The sequence below is a fragment of the Tachysurus vachellii genome, chromosome 12 (genome assembly GCF_030014155.1).
Source record: "Tachysurus vachellii isolate PV-2020 chromosome 12, HZAU_Pvac_v1, whole genome shotgun sequence".
NCBI lineage: Eukaryota > Metazoa > Chordata > Actinopteri > Siluriformes > Bagridae > Tachysurus > Tachysurus vachellii.
Window position 1 is genome coordinate 13,993,748 of NC_083471.1, and position 25,149 is coordinate 14,018,896.

The following is a 25,149-nucleotide window of genomic DNA, read 5'->3' on the forward strand; positions in this document are numbered from 1 at the left end:
AAAAATCATTCAACAAGTGTATTTTGTCAGGTAATTATGACATTTAACCAATGTTTGAGATATGTGAAACACTTTTTTTACTGAAATGTTTATCAGTAATAATCTCAGTAATAATGTGTTATTTTAAAAAAGACTACAATTTTTTGACTAAAACTAGACTAAAATTAAAAAGACTTTTAGTCGACTAAAACTTGACTAAGATACCTTGAGTTTTCTTTTGACTAAAACTAGACTAAAATGACGAGACTTTTAGTCGACTAAAACTTGACGAACAAAAAAGATATGTGAATGACTAAATATGACTAAAACTAACAAGGACATTTGGCACAAGACTAAGACTAAATTAAAAATAGGTGATGAAATTAACACTACACTGTAGCAGTGTCACTCACTCACCATGGCACATGTGATGTGACAATAAAAGTGACTTGACTTGACAGTGTAGACGTGTTCTCTGGAGTAACTTACAGAAACACTTCTCTTTCTGGCAATCCGATGGACAAGTCTGGGTTTTTTTGGTTGCCAGGAGAAAGGTACCTGCCTGACTGCATTGTGCCAAGTGTAAAGTTTGGGAGAGGGGCGATTATGGTGTGGGGTTGTTTTTCAGGGGGGCTTGATTCCTGTGAAAGGAACTGCTTCAGCATGCCAAGATATTTTGGACAAATTCATGCTCCCAACTTTGTGGGAACAGTTTAGGGATGGCCCCTTCCTGTTTCAAGATTTCTGTGCAGCAGTGCACAAAGCAAGGTCCATAAAGACATGGATAGTAAGTTTGGTGTGGAGGACCTTGACTGGCCTGTCAAGTCCTGACCTCAAACCAATAGAGTGTCTTTGGGATGAATTGGAAAGAGGAATGGAACAGTTTTATTGTCCAACACCTGTAGAAGTCTGTAGCATAAATCCAGCACGATAGCTTCTCTGCTGTGTTTAGGGCATAGGTAGTCCAAGGGACTACCAGACTTGCAAGACTATGCTTGCAAAAACATCAATTTTGACCAAAAATTGCATGTATTTCTGCAGAACCTCTCGATAGAAATGATTGTGCATACGTTATCCATAGAGTAATCCATGTTCCATTACTTATGTCATATAAAAGATAATTAGCTCAACATGGACACTAGAACTAGCACTATCCCTTACATTTTTAATTGTCTTTATGTATGACTGTGTCCAGGTGAGATCCACTCCTCAGAGAACACCTACTTCTGCCAGGCAGCTCAGCAGCTGTCTAATGTTCCTTCATCTCAGCTGTGTGTAAAACTAGCTAGTGGAGGAGACCCTACTTATGCTTTCAACATCCGCTTTACTGGAGAGGAAGTTCACGGCACTAGTCAGAATTTAACGATTTTACAGTTATCAAGCATTCCTCATTCACTTAATTAAAATCAGTATTTATATTAAAACCTTATACTTTTCCATAGGTGGATCATTTCGCCACTTCCTGTGGCAAGTCTGCAAGGAGCTGCAAAGCAACATATTGTCTTTGCTTCTGCCATGTCCCAGTTCTGCCAGTAATCGCAGTAAGGTATGTAGTACTCAACATTCTGCCATACTTAAAAACAGGCATTGATAGCTGAATCCTTAAGTTCATTCTCTTGCAGTTATTTTTAAGATTTTTAATGTTTGTCTAATTATAATCTATTAAACTCTTTAACTTATATATTAGAAATTATTAGTAATGGGGTACCAAAGCAGACAGAGGTTAAAATTACTCAAAGGATTTATCAATAATAATAATAATAATAATAATAATAATAATAATAATAATAATAATAATAATAATAAAAACTCTCCTTAGCTAGCTAGTTTCTATAAGTAACATTTCACCAAAGTTGTTTATTAGGTCAAGGACTAAGAATACGATCAAACTAAAATCCTGTTGCTAAAAACCCTAGTGATAGCACTTTATTTAGTTAGTGTTTCAGCAATCTTACTTCCACTATATTACATTTTATAGAACTGGAAATGACGTTGCAGTGTTGCATTTAAAAAATGTAAAAACTGTTGGTATTTTTGGTCAAACATTATAAATAAAATAAAAACGGTCATACTCAAGGCAGGTGTCTGAATGTGGTAGTTTAATTTCATGGTACTTATTGTAGGCTATTTTGCTAGCTGTGCTATGCTAAACTTACTTATACTCATAAAAGTGTACACTTAAGAACACCCATGCAGAAGGGCCTAATGAAGGTTCATCTAAAGTATGGTTCGTCTCAAAATGTTTCTTAAGATGAAAGTAACTTGTGGCAAAGCTGGATTCATACTATATATTCACTCTGAATGTTTACAAATCCAATATCAAAAGCATTTAAATTGGGTCAGGAAAAAGGATTTCAATCACACACATCTTTTGAGCATACAGTACATGGTATTTTATTTTATGTTTATATTGTATTTTGTAAAGATTTTTTATCTGCATTAATCTGGATGCATAATTATGTATACAGTGGTGTGAAAAAGTGTTGGCCCCTTCCTGATTTTTTATTTTTTTGCACGTTTGTCACACTTTAATGTTTCAGATCATCAAACAAATTTAAATATTAGTCAAAGATAACACAAGTAAACACATCATGCAGTTTTTAAATGAATTTTTACTATTAAGGGAAAACAAAATCCAAACCATTATACACAAATGGCTAAAACACGGAACAGTGGTGAACCTTCCCAGTAGTGGCTGGCCAACCAAAATTACCCCAAGAGCGCATCGACGACTCATCCAAGATGTCAAAAACGACTCCATAAACACTATCCAAAGAACTGCAGGCCTCACGTGCCTCAGTTAAGGTCAGTGTTGATGACTCCACCGTAAGAAAGAGACTGGGCAAAAATGGCCTGCATGGCAGAGTTCAAAGATGAAAACCGCTGCTGTGCAAAAAGAACAAAAAGGCTCATCTCAGTTTTCCAGAAAACATCTTGATGATCCCCAAGACTTTTGGGAAAATACTCTGTGGACTCACGAGACAAAAGTTTAACTTTTTGGAAGGTGTGTGTCCCATTTACATCTGGCGTAAAAGTAACACTGCATTTCAGAAAAAGAACATCATACCAACAGTAAAATTGATGGTGGTAGTGCGATGGTCTGGGGCTGTTTTGCTGCTTCAGGGTCTGGAAGACTTGCTGTGATAAATGGAACCATGAATTCTGCTGTCTACCAAAAAATCCTGAAGGACAATGTGCAGCCATCTGTTTGTGATCTCAAGACCACCTCTGAATGGCTGAAGAAAAACAAAATGCTAAGCTCGAAAACCCTCCAATGTGGCTGAATTACAACAATTCTGCAAAGATGATCAGACTACAAGTGCTCCACAGCGCTGTAACAGACTCATCGCATGTTATCGCAAATGCTTGATTGCAGTTCTTGCTGCTAAGGGTGGCCCAACCAGTTATTAGGTTTAGGGGCAAGCACTTTTTCACACAGGGCTGTAGGTTTGGATTTTGTTTAATAATAATAATAATAATAATAATAATAATAATAATAATAATCTTCATTTAAAAACTGCATGTTGTGTTTACTTGTTATTTTTATGTTCAAATTTGTTTGATGATCTGAAACATTAAAGTGTGACAAACATGCAAGAAAAATAAAATATCAGCCAACACATTTTCATACCACTGTATATGTCTAGGCTTCAGTCCACGAGGTTCCTCTTAAGAGATCACCAGATCTATCAATAACAAATAGCACAGACAAAATACAATTATTAGACCTATACAATTATTCTTTTTAAATCATACACATCATCAACATGGCACATAGAACTGGGAAGTATCTAAACATAATTATGATAATTGTGATATTTCATTTTTAAAATATTGTGATAATTGCTAAAAGAATATCTGTGGCTCTTGGACTTATTTTTCCAGCCATAGTGAGGCGTTTACTGAGCACTAACCAACCCTCAATTAACGCAGTATTTGGTTTTAACCCTGTGCTAACATAACCCTTTTCCGAGGCCTACTTGTGCATGAATGTTATTGCTCATTATTTTAGATGCTTCTAAATCATGGTATCATGGTAGCTTCTACCACTTGTACATTTATTGAAGTTCAGAGTTTGCTTTTACAGTAATTTTATCTGAGAGTGGCTGTTTATGTAAAATGCTAAAATTTTGCATCAACTCTCCCCTTCTCAAGATATTACTGAGGGAATAACATTTATCTGTCTAGGGGAAGTACATCCTTACATCTTGCCCCATCACTTATGCTGAAGAACAATTGCTGCACTTCTTTGGCCAGCTGCTGGGAATTGCCATTCGTGCAGATGTGCCTTTACCTCTGGATTTGCAGGGTTCCTTCTGGAAGGGTCTCGTTGGTGAAGACCTAGACCCAGAAACAGATCTACAGGAAGCAGACCTTCTCACCTACAACTATGCCAAGAAATTTGATAGTGTAAGACAAGTTCACTAAGAACAAAGCACATAAATAAAAATACTGAGAAACATGTCCAAACTATATAATGTAAACAATAACATCCCTGTAAGCAGACAACTGGAGTCCACAGCATAACAGAGACACAGTGTTTAATTTTTCACCTGTGTATGGGTGGAATTAGTGCATTGATTGGTAAAAGTCTTCTAGATGGGTCTGGAAAAAGATGCATGTTTACCAAATGGTAATGGCAAAACAGTCATCAGTATTAATGCAGTTATATTCAACAATATTTTAATCATTCTTTTTTCTATTATATTTACACGGTAGTGTCAGAATTCAGTATGCAATTTAGAATTTTACTTTTGTGTTGATTTATCCAAATGATCCAAGTAAGTTTCATTTAGGTAGAATATTCTCATTCACCTTGTTTGCTCTGTACACAGAACATAAAATAATGCCAAACTACATGCTACCCAGTAGTTATACTAAGGTGGCATGAGAATAATTTATGGAAAATGTGACATCTTAATTTTTTGTAGCATTTTAGCATTGCCTCATTTCATTTTACAATGAAAGCTCACTGTGTCTCAAGCTTCATAGTTCACCTTGGTATTGAAAATAGTCACAGACATTTTAAAATCAAATAATTAAGATAATCAAAGTCACTTCCACACCCACCTCCTGTTATAGGATGAAGAAATCAACACAGGCATTCAGACATGGAATTGAACTGATTACTGCCATACTGCATAAGTCAATATAACTTATTCTATGACCCAACCCCATTCTTGGCTCTAATGACAGAAAAGACATTTTCTATGTATCGTCCCTGCTCTCTGGGAATGCTAGATCTATAGGTGTTTTTAAATCAAGATTAATTTGTTAGCATTAACTTAACCATGGCATGGCTTTGGGTGACAGGTAGGCTGGAATAAATGATCTAGGAATTTCTGCACACAGCAGTCTCTAGAGTTTTTCCAGAGGGTACAGAACACATCATCTTACTGATAAGTGAGATTAGAGGAGAATGACCAGACTAGTTTGAGCTGCCAGTAAGTCTAAATGAAATATGTGGCAAGCAGTAAGGCATTTCAGATTGCACAACACAGTAAACCTCAAGGTGGAAGAGCTACAACAGCAGAAGAAAGAGAATCAGGATAAAAAGAAGAATATGATCAAGGATTAAAGAATTGAAGAATCTGCATAGTTAAAGACTTGAAAAAGAAAGTGATTTTTTTACATTTACAGCATTTAGCAGACACTCTTATCCAGAGTGACTTACATTGTCCTATTTCAGTTTATACACCTGAGCAAGTGAGGGTTAAGGGCCTTGCTCAGGGGCCCTGCAGTGGCAACTTGGTGGACCTGGGATTCGAGCCAATGATGTTCCGATCAGTAGTCGAACACCTTAATCACTGAGCTACCACATCCCACATTTTTATTCCCATTCTTTGTGATTCCCAGTCTGGTATCAACAAATTCATGCCATGTACAAGATCACACATTTTCTTTGTGTGAACTTTGTCTGAATCTTTTGACCATTATAAGCATCATATTTTGCATTGTGCTACTGATAACTTATTGAATGTACCATGTGTACCTAATCAGTGAGTGGTTATGATTTACAGTAGTTCTTAGATATTTAGTCAACACATTAGTTATTGTTGATTGTTTCATTAATGTGCCTTTACATAAATTCTTTGTTTATGACTACAGTGACTTTGCTTGGCTGCCATGCTCTGAAAACTACATTCTGTTTCCTTAATATTGCAAGCACTCTTGCCAATATTATCACCCTTTCTCAGCACTATGTTCACGTGTACTTAAGTATATTGGTATATGCCTCAGCATAAGAAGAATAAGTCACAGTACTTTAACATTCATCTAAATGTGCATTACTCATGAATTGCTTTCATTAGGTGACTGACAAGGCTGAGTTTGAAGCATTGTGCACAGAAATCTCATCACAGAGCCACTTGGGTGAAAGCCCTGACTCGCCCAACCGGCCATGTTGTACTTTCACCTATGTCACTATGACAGGCGAGGAGGTGGAACTGTGTGAGGATGGGCATAACCTCACCATCAGGTAGGGTTCAAAAGACTTTGAGAAAAAGTGGGGGAGAAATGTATAATGTTATAATAAGTGGATTGTGCAGATGCTTGTATTTCAACTACTAGTAAACTGACATCTTTTTATCATAACCTTTCTATGTTCTTTTCTTCTTTATCAGATTTTCAGATTCTGAATTAATGTTTTAACTTTTTTTGTGTTTACAGTTGGGAGAACAAACACTTGTATGCTCAGGCAGTACGTGCCTTGCGACTGCGGGAACTGCAAAATAAGGAGCGTATGAGTGCTGTTCGTGCAGGTTTGGGCTCCATTATCCCTCTGCAACTTCTCACAATGCTCACCCCATTCGAGATGGAACTGCGTACCTGTGGCCTTCCCTACATCAACTTGGAATTCCTTAAGGTATTAATATTTCCTGGTATACGTGTTCGTAATTTAACCTTCTTACACATTTATTTTGGAGTTGGCTTTTTGGCTTGAAGTATTTAAAAAATTAAATATTTTATCACTACATTAACAAAAAGTTAATATAACTGTCTGTAAAAAAAAAAAAAAAAAAAAAAAAACATGAAAACTTTCATACCTCCTTTAACATGACTCCAGGCTCATACAATGTATCAAGTTGGGCTTATGGAGACTGACCAGCACATTGAGTTTTTCTGGACAGCATTGGAGATGTTTACACAGGAAGAGCTCTGCAAGTTCATTAAGTTTGCCTGCAATCAGGAGCGGATTCCCTTCACTTGCCCCTGTAAAGATGGTGGGCCGGACACTGCTCATGTGCCTCCTTATCCCATGAAAATTGCACCACCAGATGGTGCATTGGGTATGTATGATATACAGCTTTCCTTGCCCTTTTGTTTTAAAGTAGGTTTTATTCTCAACACTGATTCTAATAATCGGGTAGTTAGCCTGAATAGCTTCTATAGATTTCTGCATTTGCTTGGTCAGAAAATGTTATAAATACAGTATTTTACATCCTCATATACAAGAATAACTTGATGAATTAATATTGTAGATACAAATGTAAATGCAAGGTTTACACCCAGAATTATACATGTACATCTTTTTTTGTCAGTCTGAGCAACCTGCAGCCACATCACCCTCTTAATCATATGAATGGTTTGATTTTTATTAAATAATAGTGATGAGACTGTTTTTATGTTTTAGGTTCACCTGACAACCGTTACATTCGAGTAGAGACCTGTATGTTTATGGTGAAGCTGCCCCAGTATTCTTCTCTTGATGTGATGCTGGAAAAGTTACGTTATGCTATACACTATCGTGAGGACCCTCTGAGTGGCTAAAGACTCCAAAACACAAATACACACTCGCACAAATACCATAAGTTCTTGTTCACAACTACCTAGAAATGTTCATCTTGCCTTCAAAAAGAACAGTGTTTTTTTTTCTGGATTGCACTGAACTGAATTTCAGCAATTTTTGGTTGCTCCTTAGAGGAACCTACATGTTGTATCTAATGGTAGTAATGCATTGTTAGATAATATGGAGAAGAGTAGGAAGCTGCACTTTTATTTTCCCAAGATTTTATATTGTTTACCTTCCTGCACTTTGTTGCTGTCATTGATTTTCAACACTCTTTTAATTGCATATATAAATATCATTTTGTCTTTCATTTCTTGTGTGCCCGTATGATTGCTGTCTTTAACAGGCAGATGTGCAATAAGATGCTTTAAGTGGTGGGACTGTAGACTAGGGATGGATGGGGGCTCCCATTCTTTAGCATCCGGTCTTATGGGGGCTTCAGCCTGAGCATGTCCCCTTTTACCATGCCTATGGTGACCAAGGTGTTCACGTACATATTTAGAAGGATAAAGCAAATAGTTATAAATTTCCTGCTTTATGGATGATTTAAATTGTCATGCATAAAAAAATGACTTTTAGCTTTTGTATCAAAACAATACATCTCCCCTACAACTAAAACTGGCCATGAATACAAAAGACAGTAACAGCAAGGTGCTACTACTGCAGAATATTTGAAGTGTTATATATGCATATTGGAGAATTTGATTTCAAGAAATACTATGTACTTAACTATAGTTAAGTCAAGACTGAATACATTTTTATTTCGGTGAATACAAGAATGAAATGCATCGATTGACTTCTAAAACAAATGTGCAGTTATCGTGAAATATTGCATGCATTATCTATCTGTGGCTAATGCATTATTTCTTTTCAACATGTATTTTTGGTTCTGAGGGGTGATGTTAGCATTGCATTAAGACTCAAACGCCATTTCTGCTTAAACAAGGTTCAGCTTCACAGCCCCCATTCTGATAAGAAGAGCTCCGCATGGTAACATCAATTACACAGTTTTACTGAGCTTTGGGTTGACTTATCATTTTTGTTTATATGCTGGATTTGCACAAGAATTCAGTCATTATTATTATTATTATTATTATTATTATTATTATTATGGTTTTAGTTGCCTTTTTGTTTACATTTATCATTTGAAAAAAACAGTTTGAACAAGAATCAGTTCTGTCTTTTGAATCCTTTTAAAGTTAGAAATAGTGAATGAATGTTACATAATTATAATCAAATGGAGTCTGTTGTTCCTTCTAATGCTTGTGTTTGCAGTGTTTTATTGTGCGTCTTAAATTGAGCCATTGTAACATTGATGCCTCTTATAGAATGCTACCGAAGACCTCCCCCAAAATGTTCAAAATAGAGTTTAGACTCTGTTTATGCAGTACATTTTGGTGTGATTGCTGCTATTATGGATACTCCAAACTCATTTCTCTTTACCTTTCAGACGAAGTATACTAATGTTTGTTAAAGGGCATCCACAGATGGAGGGTTAACAAAAGTGCTGTACATTAACTTGATATTTATTACAATTATTTATGGTTGCATTAACATTTCTTTCTTACATCCACACATCTAGTATATAATAGAATATAATGCAGATGTGTGACTTACAGTTAAATGATACTGATTTCATAATTTCTGTCACAGAATATAAATAAAATGGATTGGTGTATATTGATGAATACTGTTTGTATGCAAATGTTGATTAAATGTATAGGATTCAGTTTAGCAGTAAATATTAATCAACTGTCTGGCCAAAAAAAGTCTCACACAAACCACTCTTTCATAATTTGAGCCTGATGAACCCTGGCATTGACATCTTAGAAAGAGGCCATGCCATCTAGGAAGAAAAAAAATCCATTGATGAAAAAGCCTGGCAGTTAGTATATTTAAGTAGTCAGCTGACCATTCTTTTGGGCACATAACATAGCTGAACCCAGACCTGACCAACTGCAGGAATCCCAGATCATAACCATGCCCCACAGGCTCATACATTATGCAATAGAAATGATAGGTGCATCACTTAATCAACCTTGCTTCTTACCCTTTAACAGGGTAAACCTGGACTCATCAGACCACATGACCTTTTTCCATTGTGCAAATCTTTGTGCTCCCTAGCAAAGTGATGCATATTTTTTGATTAGCCTCACTGATGAGTGCTTTTTTCTGAGGCTACACACCTCTTTAGTCTCAATCCCTTGAGTAATCTTTGAATGAGTGTAGAAATGCTCTTACTATTAAACTATTAGAAATGAGTTCTCCTTATTGTTTTAAGATTTGATTTCACCAAATGTTTGTGATCTCTGATCGTGATCATTCAAGATTTATTTCTAACTGTGATTCTTCCTCAAAGACGATGGTTCACTACTATCCTTCCTGGTTTTAAGTGTTGAACAGATCTTTATCTAATTTTAGTAGCTTCGGCAATCTCCTTTGCTGTTTTCTTTGCTTGATGCAGGCCAATAATTTGATCCATCTAAAACAGTAGCATCTTTTTCACTAGGTATGTCCTACTCCTCACTATCAGTTAGGGTTACATGTTGCCAGCTGAAACATGTTAATTACAGTAGTTTTATTACAGTAGTTTCTTTTTTTTTTTTTTGGGCCAGACAGTGTATATTAATCTCCTTATTCTTATTATTTAACATGTAATTACATTCATGTAGAACATAATACTAAATGAAACACTGATTTAAAAGACTGGCATGCAATACTAAAAATAGTAAAACAGGGCAAATTAAAAAAAAAAAAATTCACAACAAACTCAAGAAATGAAAGCTGCCAGTCTGATACACATTCATGTGTTGGGTAGATGTCAAGAGAATGCTGTCTATTAGACTACAGCAACAACAGTAGCTTTTTATGCAGGAAGGATAAAAATTTTCAAATAAGTATTTGAAAAGATTTTGTGAAGTTTAATGCAACTGCATACAAAGACGTTTTGGACAAATATAAATGTTCTAGCACGATTGTGAGATCTGCTAAGTTTGACAAGTTTGGAGTCATACAGCCTTAGTCTCAAGCCTAAATATATAGTGGAGATCAAAATTTAATAATTAATAAACAGTTGATATTTTCTGAAATATTGTTAATCTTCATCACTAAAACTTTTAAGGAATATTAGCTGTGGATTATACCACTTTTCTACTAGCATGTTTTACAAAATATACAAGGCACAACAAAAACCGTTGAAAACTGGGAAACGGTGATTAAAATTAGAAAACAGTTACCATTGTAGCTTTGAATGGCAGCACATCTATGGCATCAGGACATCACCAATTTCTCACACTGCTCTGGTGTGATCTTGGACAACTCTCCTTCCAGTCCCATCTGCAAAGAAAGGACTTGCATGTTGCTGAAGAAGGATCTGATAAACATTTGCAGTCACCTTGCCATATAGCTGTATAGCTGACGTTCTGCTCCTGCTGCAGAAAACATCCAACAAACCATGATATTTCCACCATATTGTGTGGACAGAGGAGAAGTGGTTCAGAGTTCAGAGCCTTACGATAAGGTTCAAAGCCTTACGATAAGGCAAGAAGTAGGACCCATGTTAATATAGGATCAGCTTTCCAGCGCTGGAGAGAACTGAACGTCTTCCGCGTGAAACGGAGATAAACCTTTCACGGTACAACACAAAGTACTACAAAAACACATTTGTACTACCATAGTATTACTCATTGAGTTCATTTATTGATAAAAATATACCCTCGGTCAGCTGCCCCAACAGGTTCCGCCATAATACTTGTCTGGGTTATACTTGGTGTAGCGTCTGGTACAAGTCATTTAGATTTCATATCCCAGGCACCCTAAACTTCGGCATCTACTCTTCAATCAACCAATGAGCAACCCAGTTTTACGGTTTTATTGAGGGCCACATTTCACAGTGTCAAACACACACACCTGGCTCCAAAAGGTCTGGGATCCTACACAAAGACCAGATAACACACACACACGCACTCCCCTGCAAACGCATACACACGCACACACACACAACACAATGGGACATTCCTTTTACTAATAAAACAAGTAGATAAGATACTCTAAGAGTCTTATTCTTATAACCCTGTTGTAATGTGCTTCTTCTGTTAAGGCTTGCCTGACTTAAAATTACTTGCTACTTACTTTCCTGAAAAGGGTGTATTTTATTTAGGTATCAGAACACAACACTGGATTAACATCAGTTATACTTTGATTACCGATCCTGGCATGTTAATGTATACCTGTTCCAAGGCTGTATGTCCTTTTAAGGTCTGATGTCAGGATGTATACAAAATTATGTTTTCCCTTCCCTAATGCAAATGCATTTTGTTTTTGTGTTTCATTTTTGTTTCTTTCTCCTTTATCAGAACACAATATCGTTACACTTTGATTACTGATCTGTGTATATAATGTACCGATGCCTTTATACCATCATTCCCCTTCATGTTTAGTATCCAAATGACCACAAAATTATCAGTTACTAATTTTTCAATCAATGGTGTATTTTATTTGAGCACGAAAGGCGCTATACCATCTTAATACACCTTGGATAAAAACTTTAAAGTCATCTAAAAATTTGATAGCTAAACCACGCCCACAGACACCTGAAACAAAGAGAGTTTTTCCCTCCGAAATCCGGGTCGTAGTATTGGCCATCTCCCCAAAGATGGGTGGAGTTCGGGACCTTTAAATTGTCACAAACACCACCAATCCGTGGTCAGACTTTCGGAACAGCTTGGAGACGACTCCATCTTCCTTCAAGGAACTTCCAGCAAGCACTTCCAATAACAACAACTGCTCTGATCTTGGAGAACTTGGAAGAACATCTGACCCCACCCTAACTGACTCTTCAGAGATTTCTCTGTTGCATCCGGACTCTTGTGCAGCAAGCCAATGCAAGTAACCGTTCCCTTTACCAATCAATTTAGATGCGTATTTCAAGTAGGAATCTTGCATCAAATCGTAAGGTAAATTTAAGTTTCTGTGATGATTTCCCAGTCAGGGTGTGATTAATTTTGTAGTCTAAGCTTGCCATTCCTTTCCTTCCTTTCTAATTTCTTCCTTTCCAGTCTCTTCCTCCCTTTCCCCACTTTCAATTCCTTTGGCGTGTTTTATTCTCATTTTTGTTTTCTCTATTTCTTTTGTTGTTTGTGTAGTTAGTTTTATGTTGTGTTTGTCTCTTTCATTAAACGCCATATTTTTGTTCCACAAGTGATTGTCTCTGAGTATCGCTCACAAACGTAAGGTACCTGCAACATCTGGTCTGAACTACATGCTCTATTAAGTTCATTTAATTTAAATTACGGTATAAAGTAAAAGGGAAGATACCGCCCTCATAGAATTAATAAAGGTTACATGGCCTGTTCACCGGACGAACAGACCAAATAAGTGTAACGTTAATTCCATTACCGTCAATTTCAACTTAGGTTAAAATATTTAGGAGTCACTGTAGCACGTTATAATTACTTATAAATATTTACCTTGCTTTGCGAGCCAAAATCGCTACATTGGGTTATACTTGTCTGGTGTATGTGTGGGGCAGAGCTATCAAAACAGGGGTGGGTCCCATTTGGGTTAGGGGCATGTTTGTTTTGATGATTTTAAATGTCAACATTGGCTTTCAAACAACGGAGACCCTACCTTTAAAGGGCAACAAGGAAGTGTTATGGTTTGAGGGATGCTTTCTCCAGCAGGAGTTGGACAGCTTATATAGCAATGAAGATGAACAATATTTCAGAAAGAAAGTGTTTATAAATTGTTCTCTTATTTATCTCTTACACAGATAGATAGCAACTTTAACCATAGCAGCTTTAAGAAAATTGCCCAAAACTTTACACTGCCAACCCGATAAATGGGAAACAAACTGGAAGGGTTTATAATGGTCAAGTTAATCACTGCACCTAAACCCAATTGAGCAGCATTTAAGGAGACTGAAGAAGTAACCACCCAACAAACATCTCAAATGAAAGAGGAACCAATCTGGTGATGTCAGTGGATCTCCAACCTGAAAATGTGGTGATCTGCCACCAAAGGTGCTATTCTTAAGTTTGTAACATATCTAGATCTAAATATCAGGAAATTAACGCTGATATTTCAATCTATCATTGTTCGTCTTGTGGTCTCAAACTCTTTCTGTGTTTAGTAAATACAGGCGTTCCCAGGCCAGCCGAGAGACATAGTCCCTCCAGCGTGTCCTAGGTCTTCCCCGGGGCCTCCTCCCGGTTGGACATGCCCGGAACACCTCCCCAGGGAGGCGTCCAGGAGGCATCCGGAACAGATGCCCGAGCCACCTCAGCTGACTCCTCTCGATGTGGAGGAGCAGCGGCTCTACTCTGAGCTCCTCCCGAGTGACCGAGCTTCTCACCCTATCTCTAAGGGAGCACCCAGCCACCCTGCGGAGGAAACTCATTTTGGCCGCCTGTATCCGGGCTCTTGTCCTTTCGGTCATGACCCAAAGCTCATGACCATAGGTGAGGGTAGGAACGTAGATCGACTGGTAAATAGAGAGCTTCGCCTTGCGGCTCAGCTCTTTCTTCACCACAACAGACCGGTATATCGACCGCATCACTGCAGAAGATACACCGATCCGCCTGTCGATCTCCCGCTCCATCCTTCCCTCACTCGTGAACAAGACCCCAAGATACTTAAACTCCTCCACTTGAGGCAGGAGCTTTCCACCAACCTGAAGGGGACAAGCCACCCTTTTCCGGCTGAGAACCATGGCCTCAGACTTGGAGGTGCTGATTCTCATCCCTGCCGCTTCACACTCGGCTGCAAACCGTCCCAGTGCACGCTGAAGGTCCTGATTTGAAGAAGCCAACAGGACAACATCATCTGCAAAAAGCAGAGACGAAATCCCGTGGTCCCCAAACCGGACTCCCTCCGGCCCCCGACTGCGCCTAGAAATCCTGTCCATATAAATAATGAACAGGACCGGTGACAAAGGGCAGCCCTGCCGGAGTCCAACATGCGCCGGGAACAGGTCTGACTTACTGCCGGCAATGTGAACCAAACTCCTGCTCCGGTCATATAGGGACCGGACAGCCCTTAGCAGAGGGCCCCGGACCCCATACTCCCAGAGCACCCCCCACAGATCACCACGAGGGACACAGTCGAATGCCTTCTCCAGATCCACAAAGCACATGTGGACTGGTTGGGCAAACTCCCATGAACCCTCCAGCAACCTGGTGAGGGTATAGAGATGGTCCAGTGTTCCACGACCGGGACGAAACCCGCATTGTTCCTCCTGAATCCGAGGTTCGACTATCGGCCGAATTCTCCTCTCCAGTACCCTGGCATAGACTTTTCCGGGGAGGCTGAGGAGTGTGATCCCCCTATAGTTGGAACACACCCTCCGGTCCCCCTTCTTAAACAGAGGGACCACCACTCCAGTCTGCCAGTCCAGAGGCACTGTCCACAGGCGCCACACGATGTTGCAGAGGCGTGTCAACCAAGACAGCCCCACAACATCCAGAGACTTGAGGTACTCAGGGCGGATCTCATCCACCCCCGGTGCCTTGCCACCGAGGAGCTTCTCAACCACCTCAGTGACCTCAGCTTGGGGGATCGATGAGTCCTCAACTGAGCCCTCTGCCTCTGCTTCCTCAGTGGAAGACATGTCGGTGGGGTTGAGGAGATCCTCGAAGTACTCCTTCCACCTTCCAAGAATGTCCCCAGTCGAAGTCAGCAGATTCCCGGTCTCACTGTATACAGTGTGAGCAGGGCACTGCTTCCCCTTCCTGAGGCGCCGGACGGTTTGCCAGAATTTCTTTGAGGCCAACCGATAGTCCTTCTCCATGGCCTCACCGAACTCCTCCCAGACCCGTGTTTTTGCCTCTACAACCACCCGGGCTGAAGCTCGCTTGGCCCTCCGGTACCTATCAGCTGCCTCCGGAGTCCCACGAGCCAACCAGGCTCGATAGGACTCCTTCTTCAGCTTGACGGCATCCCTTACTTCCGGTGTCCACCACCGGGTTCGGGGATTGCCACCACGACAGGCACCGGAGACCTTACGGCCACAGCTCCGCGCAGCCGCGTCGACAATGGAGGTGGAGAACATGGTCCATTCAGACTCAACTTCCAACTTCCTCCCCGGCCATCGGATCCAACTCACCACCAGGTGGTGATCAGTTGACAGCTCCGCCCCTCTCTTCACCCGAGTGTCCAAGACATACGGCCGGATGTCAGATGAAACAACCACAAAGTCGATCATCGACCTCCGACCTAGGGTGTCCTGATGCCATGTGTACTGATGGACACCCTTATGCTTGAACATGGTGTTCGTTATGAACAAACTGTGACTAGCACAGAAGTCCAATAACAGAACACCACTCGGGTTCAGGTCGGGGGGGCCGTTCCTCCCAATCACGCCCCTCCAGGTGTCACTGTCGCTGCCCACGTGAGCGTTGAAGTCCCCTAGTAGAACGACGGAGTCCCCGGTCGGAGCACTTTCCAGCACCCCTCCCGGAGACGCCAAGAAGGTCGGGTACTCTACACTGCCATTTGGCCCGTAAGCACAAATAACAGTGAGAAACCTCTCCCCGACCCGAAGGCGCAGGGAAACGACCCTCTCGTTCACCGGGGTGAACTCCAACACATGGCTGTTGAGCTGGGGGGCTATGAGCAAGCCCACACCAGCTCGCCGCCTCTCACCGCGGGCAACTCCAGAGTAGTAGAGAGCCCAGCCTCTCTCAAAGAGTTGGGTTCCAGAGCCCAGGCTGTGCGTGGAGGCGAGCCCAACTATATCTAGTCGGTATCTCTCGACCTCCCGCACCAGCTCTGGCTCCTCCCCCCCCAGCGAGGTGACATTCCATGTCCCTAGAGCCAGATTCCGTGTCCGGGGATTGGGTCGCCGAGGCTCCCGCCTTCGACTGCCACCCAATCCACATTGCACCAGCCCCTTACGGTTTCTCCTGCAGGTGGTGGGCCCACAGGAGATCGGCCCCACGTCACTCCTTCGGGCTGAGCCCGGCCGGGCCCCATGGGGTAAGACCCGGCCACCAGGCGCTCGCATGCGAGCCCCAGCCCCGGGCCTGCCTTCAGGGTGGGGCCCCGGTTGCGCCATACCGGGCGACGTCACGGACCTTGCTTTGTTTTTCTTCATAAAGGGCTTTTGAACCGCTCTTTGTCTGGCCCGTCACCCAGGACCTGTTTGCCTTGGGAGACCCTACCAGGGGCAAAAAGCCCCAGACAACATAGCTCCTAGGATCATTCAGGCACGCAAACCCCTCCACCACAATAAGGTGGCGGTTCAAGGAGGGGCTCATCACTTATGTATTACATTAATTTATTATTAGTAACAGGTTATTACACATTGCTATCATTAACATGCAAGAAGAAAAAAACCAGCAAAATGGCATAAACTCATCTCAGTGCAATATATATATATCATGTTATATTCACCTTCCTTTTTATGCACAGTACATAAAACCCTGTCAAATTATTTAGATAATGTTAGTATAAACACTGTCAACATCAAATACAAAGTAACTCTACAGTAATATGTTGCAGAATAATATTATTTAAACAAAAATCGTTGATACAAAGGGTGTTTACTAATCACTTCAGAAAACAATAAAATATCTAATTTTACCAGAGGTCCCTAAACCTTTGCAAACAGGTATATGCTATATATACAGAAAAATGAACAGAAACAAACATTATATTAGGCAGATAATCTCTAAAGCACAAACATTTCACCAAACATGGGAAAACTAGGAAACTATTTTTCATCCCACACTGAAATATGTTTTTAGGCAAGGACTTAGATACAACATAGATTTTAAAACACCTGCTTCTAACCATTCTTTAGGATGCTTGACTAACTTACATTTCTAAATTAGTAACCCTTACTTGAGTCAAGCTAGACATTCTGGAATGAAAGGCAGCCCAAGCAGGTGTGAAAAATGTCTGCTGTATACTGAATACAGGAGCACAGTCTGAGATGTAGAATTAAAGAGTGCCATGCAAATGTTGTAAAACCCTTAAAATTCATCTTATTCATCAGGGTTACAGATGAGAAAAGCTGCTAGCAAAGACACGAAGCAGTTATTGCAGCAAAGTGCGTAGCAGTACTGGTCCAAGAGGCTGAATACTAATGCATTACAGATAATCTGCAATACTGAATGCTAATGCAGCATTTTTCAGTTTAAATGTTTTCTAGATCTGCTAACAAATTGTGAATTTTTACTTTAAGAGCATATTGGTTTTCAAAAAAAAAAAGCACCACTCTGGTTATTATAGAAATATAGAAAGTATATTGTACTAGTAAATTCAAATTTTAATTCAAAATTCAAATTTAGGTTGTTCATTAAGTTACATTGTTACTTTGTTGCCTAGATATGTGTCCTTGTCTAGCCAATCATTCCCAATTGTTTCTTCAGTCTCTGCAATTGCTCAATGCTAATATTGTTGCCACCACACACAACCACCACTACAGGCCCCAACACCTGAGACAATTTATTCTCCTTCTGCAGACGCTTAATGATATTGCAGTAGATGGCTGCAAGAGCAGCACCACAAGCAGGTTCAACCAGAATCTTTTCATCATCTGCAAGTATAAAGCAAGGGTCAGTAAGGTGTGGTATGTGCTTCAGAAATTATGCATGCAATTCAAAAAATGTCATTATCAAGTTACTAACCAATGAAACGCTCAGCTGCCCAAACAGCTTCCTGATCTGTGACCAGCTCTGAGTAAACAGGGTGCTCACTCACAAGCTTCATTGTTTGAGATGATACTCGTGTAAGGCCCAGTGTGGTAGCAACACTAAGGACAAAAGCAGATCTAAAATATTAAAATCACAGTCCACAATATGCTGCATCCAAATCAATGTATTGTGATGTCATATACCCTTACCTAGTGATGGAGGGCAGTGTAACCAGCTCTCCTGCCTTCATGGCTGCATTGAGGCTGTGAGCACCCACTGTTTCCATAGCAATGATGGGGACATCTTCCCATCCAGCATGGCGGAGACCTTCCACGACTCCATTCAAGAGGCCACCACCTCCCACAGACAAAACTACTGCTCCTGGCTTCCCATCCAGCTGGGACTCTAGTTCCTTTACCAGAGTGGTATGACCTTCCCTGAAAACACAATTCTGTGTAATCCACCAATGCAGATGTGGTCGGTTTGTAAAGTTTTTCAGACTTTTATCAAACTGCACAAATGTACAAGTTATTCAAATGTACAGTACTGCACAAAGGTTTTAGGCATATGTGAAAAAATGCTGTTTAGTAATAATGTTTTCAAAAATATATATTTTACTTACTTATTTTTATCAATTTACAAAATGCAAAGTGAGCAAACAGAAGAAAAATCTAAATCAAATCAATATTATGTGTGACTACCCTTTGGCTTCAAACCAGCATTAATTCTTACACTTTACAAAGTCATTGATTTTTTAGGATCAGATTGAGATATATGAGTATCTAATTATATCAAGCACATGCTAATGATCATCAATTTCATATGTATGCAGACAGTCTTTTGCACAGTACACATTACTTGTAGCATATTCATCATTAAGGTGTTTAATTGATGCTGAATGATAATTCGGGATAATGCTGGCAAACAGAAAATTGTGTAAATATAATACAAATATTGCTATTATTTATTATTATTGTTGTTGTTAAAATATAATATAAATAATATAAATACTATACAACTATACAGATTATTTAATTTGTTTAAGCAAATGTATTTTCACAAATAGTAATACAAAACAACTTATGATATATTTAATCACATGTAGTGGCAGTCAAATATAGTCTGAACTGATATTAATACCACACTTTCAGTGTGCTTCTCTTTACCCATATTTATCAGCTGTCTTGTTTTTCTTATACATCTTGACTTTTGTAACATTTGTCTTTTCTGCATGGAAATTCTAAATAGTAGTGTTCAATTGTGGAGTATAATATATAGCATTTACAAATGTATAAATGCTTCTCACCAAATAAGGGGATCATCATAGGGAGAGATGAATACCCAGTCAGGGTTGTTAGACACAAGCTGCTGGCCAAATTCAAGGCTCTCATTCAGTGACTATGAACAGGAGAAAAAAAAAATACAGTGACCTATGCAGGGCCTATAGTATCTCAATTGCTTGAAAGTTTGTGAACCCTTTAAAAATTTCTATATTTCTATGTAAATATGACCCAAAACATCATCAGAGTTTTACACATATTCTTAAAAGAAAATAAAGTCAACACAATCAAACAAATCAGCCAAAAAATATAATGCATCCTCATTTAATTATTGAGAAAAATCATCCAGCATTACATATCTGTGACTAGTTCACAAAGTATGTGAACCTTTTGTTTTCAGTATCCCTTGTGCAGCAAAAACTGTAGAAGAAGAAGAAGAGCTTCAACACTATGAAACTGCTTGCTTCAGGTCCTTAAACATTTCTTTTGGACTGAGGTCTGACTTTGACTTGGCCATTCCAAAACATTATTGTTTGTTCCCCTTTAATCATTATTTGGTAGACAGACTTGGGTGGTTGTGATCATTGTCTTGGTGTATGACTCATTTTCCAAACAGAAGCTAATAATTTTGCATTATTGCTGTGTATGGGCTGATTTGTTATGCTCTGTGCAATGTCATCATTAAGCGAACTGTGATGATGGCAAACTGTCCTGGCCCAGATGCAGCAATACAGGACCAAAGCATGATACTATCACCACCATGTTTCACAGATGGTATAAAGATTATTATGTTGGAATGCAGTATTTTCCTTTCTCTAAAAAACAGGGCTTCTCTTTTTTTTATTTATTTATTTTGGTCTCAGTTGTTCACAAATTATTTTCCAAATAGTCCTCTGGCTTGTCCACATGATCTATATCTTCATGGGCAGCAGTGTTCTCCTTTATAGGGTTATATCATTACAAACTTTCAAGCAACACTATGTGTGTGTGTATGTGTGTGTGTGTGTGTGTGCACGCTTCCTGTGAACACTACTTTCAGGAATGTTCATGAATATTATAAATATCACATCACTCACTTTTCCATGAATGATGACATCAGCACCTTCATCAGAAAGTCTTTGCACCGTGGCTGAAGGGGTAATACTGGGTACCACTATGGTGGCAGGCAGTCCCAACTTCCGTGCGGAATAGGCAGCAGCCATGCCAGCATTGCCTCCTGGTAGGCAAAAAAACGTGTTTAAGAATGAAAGTAAACAGTTTTATTTGAAAAAAATAAAGCTTGGGTTGTGTGATATATAGTAGCCTTAACAACATCACACTTACTACAGATAGTACTTCATAAATTGTCATACTGATTAAAACAAGGCACAATACATATTCTACAATTAAAATTATATAAAGATAAGGACATTATCCACTTATCCACTTAGACTGTTCTTACTTATTAATTCATGGCCTCAATAGCTCAAATTTCATTAATGCAACACTAAAATATAGTAAAAGTGACCAGGTGAGTGTGTGCACAGTTGTGTTTTTGAGCCCTGGGATAGGCTCCTGGTTCCTCATGAGCCTGTGTAAGTTAAGCATTATGTTCTACATATTAGGAGTAGTAAATTAAGAGAGAACAGAGACAAATATTTTTAATTGCCCCAAACATTGTGGAGGGCACTTTATATAAACAGTTCACTAGTACACAATAAAATCTGAAAATCTACCTTAAGCTAAGGTAAAATCTACCTTAGCTTAAGGAACATTCTATACTTCCCAGTCTAAATTACTCCAATGATTATTTAGTTCCTAACACTATTAATGCATGTAAAAACCATCAATGCATTTATGTGGGTTTCATGAGTAAAGGCAGCTACATGATTTGAATTAACTGTATGCATTCATTTAAAGTAAATTATATTGCTTTCTAAATATGTGTAATGTGTTAATCATAACAATTTTTCAGTGCCAGTGAATATGTTATTTTTGTGGTCAAATTGTTATTTGATACTGACCACACCCCCTTGTATGATGTCACATTAATTATGTCATGGTATTTCTAACAAGCAGTTCCACAGCAAGGGCTCAGTCATGCAAGTTTTAAATTTCAGGGCAGAAATTTAATGTATCCTAGTTCATTGTGCAATTATTCTAGAGTTCACTTAATGATGACATTGCACAGGGCATAACAAACCAGCCCATACACGGTATAGAAAAAATATACAACACAGTACAAAATGATTAGCTTCTGTTTACACTATATGGCCAAAATTATCTACACGGTGATCCTAGTTATTGAGATCAGTTGGTTAATATCCAATACTTCACCCATTCGAGTCAATTTGATTTTATTTAGATATAGGGCTTTTTTCTCAAAGCAAAGTCGTTCTCTGAATGACTGAATTCATTCCACCCAAGTGAGGAAGAACATACTGTATATTAGCAATTCAATAAATGCAAAATTTAATAAACTCATCATTTACAAGACTGTACAGTTTGAATTTTGATGAAATACTAAATATGTGTTTTAGGTATCCAAATCAGTTAGATTTCCTATTGATTTGCTTGCAATTGTGGGGAAGGTGGCACACTGGCCCACTGATATTTCACAGAATAATTGCACCTGGTGCATAAAATGAGAAACTTTAATAAAACTTTTTCTTCTATTTTTTTGTTCATGTGGTGAACACCTCTCAGAGTGTGCGACACACAAAAACACAGTGCCATGATAAACTTGGATTAGCAAACATAACATGAGATTGAAACAGAGGACTGATGGATGCTGATAACGGCCTTGTTATTGATAATTACGTTTATGATAATTTTAAGTGTTTGAAATTAATAAAAATATATGATAATGTTATATATGATATATATATATATGTGTATAAATATATGATAATGTATATATATATATATGTGTGTGTGTGTGTGTGTGTGTGTGTGTGTGTGTGTGTGTGTGTGTGTGTGTGTGTGTAATTCATTTTGAAAACAATTGGTTGTTACAATAAAGCCTGATTGGATTAATTTAGATTTGTCAACTAATTCCAGTACAAGGCCTGGGAGCATTATGGAAACACTCACCTGTGCAGTCCAGATGTACAGAAAACTTTGTTAAGATAATAAAAAATAATAATAATAAAGACCTTTTAGACTTTGGTGACCACTTTTTGATGCCCTATCACTCTCTTCTCACAACTAACAGGTTTGTTCCAAAACCAGCTGGTTTTCAAGGTTTATGGTGCAGACCTGGCAAACTTACTAACCTCTTCCTCACCAATGACACAAGCTCTGAATGGGCGAAGTAAATTATTTTGTTAACGAAACTCTTCAAAAAAGTACAAAAATATTTATATGTGTATTTAACATTCAGATTTACATTTAACTTTACCAGTCATGTTTAACTTGTAATTTTAATATTTACACTAAAACTTAACAACCCCCCCACCACCACCCTATAGACTGCATTAGATAGTGCACATTCATATAAAGCTAAAATAATAATTTTGCCAAATAAAATTGGTAAAGCATTTTGGTAAATCTGGCACAGTGGACAATAAGGAGCTGGTTCTTGAATTGGCCTTTGTGTGTTTTGCACTGTATGCTACTTTCATACTCATGTTTTGATGTAAGAAGCAGTGTTTAGTTTTTCACTCACCTGAGCAACAGACAAATCGAGTACAGCCAGTTTCTGCCCACTATAAGCAAAAACATGAGTCGTGTCACTGGTCCGTTTCATTTAGCATTAAATTCTGAAATATTTTTTATTCTACAAATCCCAAATAGCTAACATGCAAATTAGGGATGAAAAATATTCCAGCATTGTTGCATGAGTGACTTACCATTTTACACAAGTGGCCGATGCCTCGGATTTTAAACGAGCCTGTAGGCTGACATGAATCCAACTTCAGGTATACAGCTGTACCTGCTCCCTGTGACAGGGACACACTCTCTCTAAGTGGGGAGACGATGTGAAGCGGATGCGCGCTCTTCATAGTCTGATCTTCACCACTGACCTTTCACCTAAGATTGAAAAGGTAGGACACGGTATAACTTTAGTTGATAGTTCCTGAAACGGTTAACACTAATATGCTATCGTTGCTGTTTGAATTGATTTTACATCGAGTTAATTGTGTTCTGAAAAATGTAAACATTTTTTCTTTAAAAACTTAAATGATGAAAACTTTAGATCTGGTAGCTATTTAATAGTTATTGAATGACTGTCTGCAATTCTGTTCAACGGTTTAAGTTGATTTATAAAAAGAAAATGAATCAAAATTATTTAAAAAAAAAAAAAAAAAAAGAATCTTACCTCCAGAAATTAAAACGTGCGGCGTCCTAGTTTTTTTTTTGTTTCTGTTCTCTGGCAAGTCTGTCGTTTTAAAGTCGTCCTTATTTTAAATGACAGAATTTATGGTTGACGAGAACCAATCACAAGGCTCCCTTCCTAACACACCTCTGTGCTGTTGCCCCGCCTGCTCTTTCAACGTCGTGAATAAAGACAACTTGGAGACGCACTATTAGAAATGTCATGCTCTCTTTTAACAGTAAAAGGTTGCCTTATTACTTTTGAAGTTTACCATTAACCATTAAAAAATAAGGCACGCCACTCAAAAGTGCAATTTTAAATAGCCTACACATACTAATAATCCTTTTAATTGGAAATAATCGCTAAAATATTGTTTCCATATTTAATCAGAGGTTTTTTAATCGCAAGTCATATATTCTCTGGAGAGACGGACATATAATCTCTGTTCATATATTTTATTTAATAAAGAATAGTACGCAATCTCTATTAGTGCCCAGAACCCAAGGCATTACCATAAGTGACGATTCTATTTTAACTCAGCGCTTCCAAAAGGGGTGAACGCTGCACTGCGGTCTAAACCCGTCAGGGCGACCTGCTGGCGGCTGAAACCTGACTGATCCGGCTTACAACCAACCGAAAGTCTCTTCTAGTCATTTTACATTCACTGGTTTTGGACTTAAAACCAGTTTCACCGATATCTCAATTGCTGCGCAATTTAAATGTTTTGAATACTTATTTATTTACTTAAATACTATAAAATTACGATTTTCTGCTGGACACTATGTGACACTATAAGTTTTAAGAAATGCTGTAGGAATTTGCTTGTTCGATAAAATAATGTTTTATGTACTATAAGCAGAGGGCTACAGCTAATAATTAAACCCTGATGCATTTCATATTTCCTTTAATATTTTTAAAAAATATTGTAAAACCCGAGTCATATCCAGATTTAAAACTAACAATTTATTCATTAATGTCTCTTCAGTAACTGTTTCATAGTCCATGTTGTATCTGAAATGTGACTCCTTTTGTCACAAGGCACAAAAGGCTACATAGGGTGAAAGGTGTTGCGACCGTCGTCTTTAAATGTGGATCAGGAAGCTCTGCCGCCTTCACACTGCACACGACAAACGGACACGACTGTCGGATTTCGCCCCCTAGTGACAGTCG

At 38.7% G+C, this 25,149-nt stretch overlaps 2 protein-coding genes across 7 annotated transcripts in view; one reads left to right on the forward strand and one right to left on the reverse strand.

The window, feature by feature from the left end:
- Nucleotides 1–9,452, forward strand: part of LOC132855181 (probable E3 ubiquitin-protein ligase HECTD4) — a 110,524-nt gene extending 101,072 nt beyond the window's left edge. For all 6 annotated transcript variants that reach the window (XM_060883956.1, XM_060883958.1, XM_060883957.1 and 3 more), the window contains 7 exons: nucleotides 1,175–1,330; nucleotides 1,422–1,525; nucleotides 4,168–4,389; nucleotides 6,291–6,457; nucleotides 6,649–6,844; nucleotides 7,046–7,268; nucleotides 7,613–9,452. In XM_060883956.1, coding sequence (XP_060739939.1) covers nucleotides 1,175–1,330; nucleotides 1,422–1,525; nucleotides 4,168–4,389; nucleotides 6,291–6,457; nucleotides 6,649–6,844; nucleotides 7,046–7,268; nucleotides 7,613–7,749 — 1,205 coding nt within the window. In that variant the 3' untranslated portion in view covers nucleotides 7,750–9,452. The remainder of the gene's footprint in view (nucleotides 1–1,174; nucleotides 1,331–1,421; nucleotides 1,526–4,167; nucleotides 4,390–6,290; nucleotides 6,458–6,648; nucleotides 6,845–7,045; nucleotides 7,269–7,612) is intronic.
- A 7,710-nt stretch (nucleotides 9,453–17,162) lies between these two features.
- Nucleotides 17,163–24,061, reverse strand: LOC132854757 (L-serine dehydratase/L-threonine deaminase-like). The gene is made up of 8 exons (XM_060883356.1): nucleotides 23,983–24,061; nucleotides 23,513–23,693; nucleotides 23,329–23,368; nucleotides 20,759–20,898; nucleotides 19,709–19,800; nucleotides 18,612–18,839; nucleotides 18,397–18,521; nucleotides 17,163–18,305 (listed from the first exon to the last, which is right to left on the reverse strand). Exons 2-8 carry the CDS (start codon nucleotides 23,663–23,665, stop codon nucleotides 18,109–18,111), a joined length of 975 nt encoding a protein of 324 aa, XP_060739339.1. The 5' UTR covers nucleotides 23,666–23,693; nucleotides 23,983–24,061; the 3' UTR covers nucleotides 17,163–18,108.
- Between the last annotated feature and the right edge of the window lie 1,088 nt (nucleotides 24,062–25,149).